The sequence below is a fragment of the Balearica regulorum genome, chromosome 3 (genome assembly GCF_011004875.1).
Source record: "Balearica regulorum gibbericeps isolate bBalReg1 chromosome 3, bBalReg1.pri, whole genome shotgun sequence".
Taxonomy (NCBI): domain Eukaryota; kingdom Metazoa; phylum Chordata; class Aves; order Gruiformes; family Gruidae; genus Balearica; species Balearica regulorum.
Window position 1 is genome coordinate 110,759,291 of NC_046186.1, and position 8,319 is coordinate 110,767,609.

Consider the following 8,319-nt stretch of genomic DNA (forward strand, 5'->3'; position numbering starts at 1 on the left):
ATGAGTGAAATCTGATAGAAATGATGAAGGCAAATTATTCAGCCATAAATGTCATGCAGCTACTCAGTGAAAATCTTCATTTTCCCTTGATAATATCTCACTTATATTTACCTTTTACATTTTAGACTTAGGTCTTTGGTCTCCAATTTTGACATGAAGATTATATTTTCCTTTGATACATTTGCTCTTCTTTCACTCATATACCTTTACGTCCCGTTCTAGGTACACAACATATGTACTCTCTATGCTTAAGTAGCTGCAAGCAATGGTACATTTACTAGCAAAATAATAAAGAATGTCCTACATGCATCTGCAAAGTAAATGTTCACACTCCTTCCATTCGCCAAAAACAATGGGCACTGAATATGAATCATGTTTACCCAGTGATTTATTTGTAGATGGGATTGAGGAAACTGCTGTTTTTCTAAGCTCCCTCTTCCTTGGTAAAACTATCCAGTAATTTTGTGGTCTTGGAGTATGTACTTCCCCCTTGCACTTTTGTATTCTCCCTGTCTGACTGGCATGGCGAATTGCTAAATACACTGCAAAGCAGTACTGTTCACGTTCATGTAAAAACATAATCCTCTGTTTAATCCCCCTCTTCCCCAGCAACAATTTAAGGAATTCACAAATAAATCACTGATTTTATTTCAACGACGTAGCAGAGGCAAATATCAATACAGAGCAGACTCTGGGTCTCCCCTACCCTACAAAAATAAACCCAGATCGTCTTTGCACTTAATCCGGTAAAATTCTCCCCGGTGTTGTTTTCCCCGCTCCCAAAAATTAATTGCCACCAGCTGCTTCTGACAAGCATGCCATCCCCTTCCTCAACTCCAGCCGAGGGTGATGCTGGCCGTCCCCTCCAACCCGGGTGACAACCAGCACCCAGGACCCACCTTTCCTTTGCCAGGGACAACCCCAAATCACACCCTGCCTCTGGAAGATACCCAAATAACCTCCTCTTCCTCCTCCTCTCGCCCAGCCTCACAGAGAACAGAAGAGTGATGGCACCATGGTTGGCCACAGAGACACGTGGAGGGCAGGGAAGGCAAGGTGGGGAAGAAGGGAGCCGGGGAGGCGGCAGGGAGGGAAGGGGAAGGAGGGAGATCCACTCGTACAGATGAAACTCCATGCAGCCTGGCCTCCTACCCATCCCCTCCATAGAGCGATGGGGAGGGGAGCGGTGGGGCAAGCTGAAATGGCACCTTACCTTCACTGCAGTCCTTCCCCCGGAAGCCCGTTTGGGAGCAGTCGCAGACGGCCTGGTCGTTGAGCACCGAGCAGACGCCCCCATTGAGGCAGACGTCCTCCCTGGCGCACAGGCGGCTCTGCTCGTCATCCAGCTGCACCTCCTGGCTCTCCACTGGTGACACCTGCGTGTAGTTGACCCGGACGTCCGTTATCCAGCCCTTGAAGGGCTCCCGGTCCTTGACGGAGGAGAGCGTCAGCTTTAGCGTCGCCGACCGCAGCTCTGGTGGGAGCCCCCCTAAGAAGAGGCCGCTGAAGACAGTCATGTCCCGCCGCTTAGACTTCACCTCCACCCACTTGGCCTCGGCCCGGTCGATGATCAGCGTCGTGTTCTTGAAGTGGCGGCGGATGACGACGGCGTGCCAGAGGTTGTCGTTGACCGCCGTGTCGGAGAGCAGGGTGGCAGGTTCGGCGCAGAAGATGGAGAAGCTGAGCTGCAGCCGCCCACCCTGGGTGAGGATGAGCTCCAGGAAGTCACAGAAGCCCTCGTCATCGAAGTAGAGCACCAGCCCGCTGGAGCTGCGCGTCTTCATGTTGAAGCTCATCTCGCTCTCGCAGCAGGCATTCCACTTGGGGAAGCGGGTCCACTGGCCCTCCGCCCCCGGGAACTCCAGCCCGCTGCCCAGCTCGGCCCAGCAGCCCAGCAGCAGGGCCAGCCAGAGCAGCAGGCAGCCCCCGCGCCGCACCAGCGCCGCCCCCATCCTGCGCGGCCTGGGGCGAGCGAGCGGGGCGGCAGGGCCGGCGGGGGGCGGCGCTGGGGCCCCGGCGGCAGACAGGGTAAAATCTTTCCGGGGCGCCGGCCGCGCTGGGAGGTTGGGGCGTGCTCACCCCCGCCCCGGGCGCGGGGGTCGCTGCGGGGGACTCCCCGGGGCGGGGGGCTGCGAGTGCCCCGCGGGATGGGGTCAGGCGTGGGGAGGGGCCGGGGGCTGCCAGAGACGACCCGCAGCAGGGGGAAGGCGCCGTTGGGTCTCTTCACTGGTCGCCCAGGCTTCCCAAAAGATGTCCGGGAACGGGTGAGTCAGCAGAAATTTTCCCCAAAGCCAACATTACCAAACCGGGAGAAAAACCAAGATCGGTGGCAAAACCCTCCTCCAAGCGGATCCACCAGCTCGGCAAGACTGTAGCAATATCCCAGTGCGTGCGCGCTTCTTTTTACATCCTCTCCGCCAGCTGTAGTTTCCCAGGAAGCCAATTACCGATCCCAGCGCTGCCTCCCTAGGACGGATCCTCTTGTCAGATCACGGACTGTCTGCCATGGTGCTAGCGCAGCGTCAGCAGACGACAGGACTCATCGCTCATGGTTTCCTGAGCTGCCTCAATCCCAATGGGGTTGAAACCCAGAAGCTGTCAAACAGCCGAGTGGCTACTTGACATGCAAAGCCTGACAGCTCCTCTTCTGTTTGCTTGCAAAAGGCCAAGGCTAAGATCCAGGGGGGGTGATTTTCCTCTACTGTTTTTGTTTCTAATCTGCAAAGAATTGAAACAGAATAATAAGAAATGAAGACTAATAACGTGTTAAACCATAAAGTTGATCAATAGTGGATGTTTGTGATTAATTTCTCGTTTCAACTGCTGTTCGACATTAGGAAAATGAACTGCTGCTGTAATTTTGGAGTTACTCAGAAATCATAATAACTTGCAGCGCTAAACCTAAATCTTAATGTATATGCTTCTACTAGATTACATTTTTATGGTATAATCTATATGTAAACTACTTACCTTTCCAAAACTTTCCAATATTTTAGTAACATATTTTATTATTACAAGGCCGATGTTGAAAAGGGAAAGTGGTGTTTATTCTGCAGTTTGTTTTATTGCAATTTATTTATGGAAATACCAACACCTGAGAAGCTATAGGGTCCTATTAATGCAGATGATGCTACCAAACCCAGTTCTAGTTCTTTCCAGTGCAGCTCAAAAACATATAAAGTGGACTGAGCTCCCAGCAGGAACTGGCAGGCTTCACTGTACATGGCACACCTACTGGTTTATTTTCATGGGGTGAGGAAGAATTGCAATGGTTTCTTAGAAGGCTTTTTGAAAATTTCAAACTACATTTTTCTCTGCCACCTGGTTTCTTTTCCTGCTGATATTCTCTGTTATGGCAGGGAAAATCCAATTCAAGCCAGCTCTGATGTTGACATTATTCACAATGCAGATCAGCTAATCCCAGGTGTTAGTCCTCTGAAATGGGTTGCAGTATTTTATGTATGTTTACTCAGCTGCCCTTATTTAAGAGGACAACTCCTCATTTTAAAAATAATATATATGCCACAGTTCACTCTCATCCTCTGAAGAGGTCTCTGCATTCAAAGCATTTCAGCAGAGAGGCTCCCCTCTGTTTTCCTCCCCCAAGCCGCTACATATTTTCTGGAAGGTGTGTATTAGCAGATCTCTCCTGATGGAGCACAGGATCTCCGACACCTCCCTCACCCACCGCTTCCCCTTCACCTCCCTCCCATTTCTTAGCCAGCAGCACTTAGGCAGGCAGGATATCACGTCCAGAGCTGCTGCCAAGCCCTTTGCTGGGCTGGGGGGTGCGTGCGTGTGTGTGTGCATGTGCGTGTGCGTGGGGAGAGGGGGTAGAGATGAGCCTGCCAGGGTGAAACCTGCTTTAAGACAGGCACACACCTCAGCTGCCTGCACCTGACACGTTCAGAGCTGCTAAGTCACCTCCTACTCTCTCTTTATATTTAATTTCATTCCTCTAAATGTCAACACGTTTATTTTTATTAGTTGTCACACGCGAGGTGGGCAAGAGCAGCAAGGGGGAGGCAAGGAGAACCCCCAAACTTCGCAGGCAGATGCCAGCCGTGCCCAACCAGCACCAGCCAGCGCCGGGCAGCAGAAAGCCCCCGGGTTTCCCCCTCTCCGACCTCCCTGCCCCTCAGCAAGAGCCACCTCTGGCAACGCCGCTGCCAGCCGAGGGATTTCCGGCAGCTGCTCTGCAAAGCGCGGTGCCCGGGAGGCCCCGGGGCGGGAGCCCCCGGCCCACCCCCGCTCCTCCCGACCCGGCAACCCCGCTCCTGATTAGCGCCCTTTTTGGGTAAGGGTGCTGGTTGCGGGCAGGGGCGACGCTCGCTTGCGGTACCGCGCCGCGCCGAGCCGCCGCTCTGCCTTCAGCACCCGGAACAGCTCCGCCCTGCGCGGCCCGACGGGGCGGCGGCGGCGGCGGCGGCGGCGGCGGCGGGGGCGGCCGATCCCCGCGCCCGCCGCTGGCAGGAGCGGCCCCGCCGCTGCCGGCTGCGCCCGGGGGAATCCCGCCCCGCGTTCCGCAGCCTCTGCACCGGCGGGGGGTTGGACACGAGTGGGAGCCTCCACGTGCACGAGTGGGAGTCCGTGTGGGTGCACCGGGGGCGGGGCGGGGAGGTGCGGACGGCCGCAGGGCCCCGCTGCGGCGGAGGGGAAGGGAGCGGATTTGGGGTGCGTGGGGGGTGCGGAGAGGCGAGTGCTGGGTGGCGGTGTGAGACACGGCGAGCGTGCCCGGGGGGCGCGGCGGGAGAAATGACTTGGAGGAGTGTGTGTGTGTGTGTGTGTGTGTGGAGGGGAGGGGAGGGTCCGGGGTGCGTGGGTGAGGAGGGGGCTGCACGCCGGTATGTGGGGAGAGGACGCGTGGGGTGCGCGTGTGCGTGTGTGTGTGTGTGTTCCCGAGGGCTACGGGGAGCTGGGGCTGCGCTGGTCACCGCGCGCCTCAGGGGAAGCGGGGGGGGGGGGGAGGGGGAGGAAATGCGGGAGGTGCCGCGGGGAGGGGGCGCGGGGGCCGCGCAGAGGGGCGCAAGGGGCGCGGGGCCGGTGTCGCGGCTGCGTGAGCGCAGAGCGCCGGCCGTCCTTGCGCGGGAGCGCACGGGGGGATGGAGGGAAGGAGGGCAGGGGTCTGCGCGGGGAGCGGCACTGTGCGTGGGGCGCAGGGGCGGGAGGCTGCCAGGAGCCCGTGGGGTGTGCCGCGGGGAGCGGGGGGAGCCGGGCAAGGACGCGCGTGTGAGTGCGTGAGTGTGTGAGCGTGTGAGTGTGTGTGCGCCCGCCGTGCGTGCCAGAGCGATCCCTACAGGTGTCCGCGGAGAGCCGCCGAGAGGGGATCCCACCTCGAGAGCATCCCTGCCCGCTGCCGCTGCCTGCCTCTGTCTGCGGCGCCTGCCTTCCCCTCTCACTCACACACACAGCAGCAGCAAGAGGGGGAAAGAGGAAGGAAAGAGAGAGGGGGAGAGAGAGAGAGGAAGAAAGAAAGAAGAAAAAAAGAGGTGAAAAAAAGGAAACAAAAAAGATAGACGGGAAGACTGAAAAAGAAAGGAGAAAGACTGAAGAAAAAACAAACAAACAAACAAAATGCTTATTTATTACTGCCGATATAATGCACACACTGTCAATAAACAGCACAGTCTTGTCTAGTCATTTCCAAAGCAGAGGAACACTTTCATTCTCAGAAGAGGACAATTTATTAGCATATATATCTCTCAAACGGGCTCTTAAGTACCAGACATCCCTCCCAGTAATGTATATATGTATACACATGTATGTAGCGAGAACTATACACAAACCAACACGAATGTAGCTATTGCAATCAGTGCCTCACCAGTGAATTAATATGCGTCCCCTACCCCTCTACAACCATTTTTTTCTTCAAAAAATATGACTTAGTCACAGGTGCCCCGATTGAGCCTTTTCAAATTAGAAAAAGAGAGAGAGAGACACCCATAGGTCAATAAATCCTTAATAAATGCCAGGTCGGTTGGCATGCACAATCCTTGCCTGAATCCTTATTGTATAAAATACACAGCATTGTCCCTGGATGCGGGGAAGACCAGAGAGTTCACAAATTACCGGATGAAATAAAAGGATTTGAAAAACAACCTTGCTGCAGCCAAAGGGAGAAGCGCTCTAATTCAAAAGCAGACTTAACAGCATCATTAATCTTTTCCTTTCATTTCTACGTAATTTCTAGAATCAAATTCTTTCCTAAGCGGCTGGAATGATCGATTTTGCTACCCTCCCAGTCTGCAGATGTCTTGATTTTAATATGCTTATGATATAATTTCTACCCCTTCAAAAATGCATAGCATCAGCAGGAACCTGAACAGTTTCGAACACGTATCAAGGAAGCCGGGTGCCCTCTTTCTTCTGGCTCACAATAGAAAATGTCCCAAATTATCAATGCACTTCCTGCACAAACCCCTCGCCTCTTCCAGACCGCCGCTGATAAATAACAATAATATTGCGATATTCACTCCCATCGCTGCCCCGGCTTCGCGTTTCGCCAGGGCAGCTCACGCCAGGGAAAACATGCACCAGATTGATTTTATTCCCGAAGTCTCACAGACCCCCTCCCCTCCTCCTCCCGCCTTTGCGAGGGATAATAAATTACCGCATCCAACCCTTAACTTCTGCCTCCGCTCCACCATCTCCTCTCCTCGCCATCTACCTCTCCACAACGCCGCACGCAAACCCACCAGCCTCTCTCGCGCCGCCGCCTCCTCCTCCTCCTCCTCCTCCGCCGCCGCCGCCGCCGCCGCCACCGGCTCCGCCGCGGCAAAGCGGGGCTCGTCCTCCGCGGCGCCGCTCTGCCCGCGCTGCGGACGCGCCTCACCTGCGCGGGGTGCCGGGGGCCGTGGGCAGGCGCGGCTGGCCGGGGCTGCCTCTGCCGCTCGCCGACGGAGCGGGCGCTGCTGCGGGTGCGCGGCGGCGGCGGCGGCGGCGGCGGCAGCGGGCGGGGGCGGCCGCCGGGAGCGAGGGGCGGTGCCGCCGCGTGACGCCGCCGCGCCCGTCTGCCCGCCGGGGGCGGTGCCGCGCTCGCTGCAGCCCCCCCGCCCCTCCGCCCCGCCCCGCCCGGCACCGGCACCGGCAGCGGCATCGGTCCCGCCGCTTCCCCCCTCCTCTCGCCCCACCGGGCCCCGCCGCCGCAGAGGGGCAACGGCGCGGGTCGGGGGCGCCTCCGCCGCTCCAGGTGGGAGGCCGCGTCCGGAGGGACCGCGATGGAGAGGAGCCGCTGAGGGCAGTGCTGGGCCGGGGGGGCCGGGGGAGGGGAAACCCCGGTGCGCCGGCGGAGCGAGGCCGGTGTGGATGGGCGGGCACGCTGCTGCCGTCTGATGGCCGGGGAGTTGATGGACGGCACATCTGCAGAGCGTGAGATGCCGAAACACCGCGAGGGCCGGTGGGCACCTCTGCCAGCTGCCCAGCTAAAACTCTTCTTTCTTTGCATGGGTCTTTTGGTGGGTTTTGTTGTGGTGGTGGGTGATGTCGTTGGGGTTTTTTTGGTGGTTTTTTTTTTTTTTTTTTCCTTTTCTCCAGAACTGAAGCTCGCTGGATTCTGCACGGCACGTGGGATAATGGAGGTATAGACTTGTGACCAGAGCACACCCAAGAACTAGACCTGCAACCACAGGAGAAGCGTTTGGGAAAGCCCGGCCGCTTTCTGGCGTAGCGTTAAGCCTGTCTGACTGTTTGTTGCCTACAAATCGTCGCAAACCATTAGTGAAATTGAAGGCTTCTCAGGATCATTGGGTTTAGCTGCATGGAAAGTCTTTGATCGTGCCAAACACTCAGATCTGTCTATCGATTGGCCTTCTAACTTTGTTCTCGGTGGCCTACAGAAAGGTGATAAACTGATTGTGATTTGCATGTAGCCTTAGCCAAGGTCCTGGCAACTTTTGAAAACAGAGTGATGTTTGTCACACCGAGTCACAAGAGCACTCCAGTATTGGGCATCCCAGAATTTTCTGAGAATGCTCTGTGCAACCATACTTCTTGTTGTCCAGGGTGTGAACGTAGCAACTTAGTTTTGAACTGAAACTTCAGAAATAAGTGTAAAAAAAAAAAAAAAAAAATCCATTCTCCCACTACAGTCCCAGAGGAACTAGCCTTACGTTTTTTTTTAATGAAAAAGGCTTCCTCACAGATGACAAGTTTGATGAGGTAACCAAGCAACATGTTAAGTAACGAGAATAAAAGCTTGCTAGATATGCAATGTATCTTCAGTACTTACAGCATAATCAGACATCCCTTTTGTTCGGCCAGATGATATCCATATCCAGTTATTTTCAAAGGGTGAGAATTGCTCTTGACAGTTCTAGTAAC

The 8,319-nt window shown here is 55.7% G+C and overlaps 1 protein-coding gene across 1 annotated transcript in view; it reads right to left on the reverse strand.

Moving 5' to 3' along the window:
* Positions 1–6,911, reverse strand: part of NRXN1 (neurexin 1) — a 733,713-nt gene extending 726,802 nt beyond the window's left edge. The window contains 2 exon segments of the mRNA XM_075749468.1: positions 1,214–2,718; positions 6,696–6,911. Of these exon segments, the coding sequence (XP_075605583.1) occupies positions 1,214–1,952 (739 nt within the window). The 5' untranslated portion in view covers positions 1,953–2,718; positions 6,696–6,911.
* Between the last annotated feature and the right edge of the window lie 1,408 nt (positions 6,912–8,319).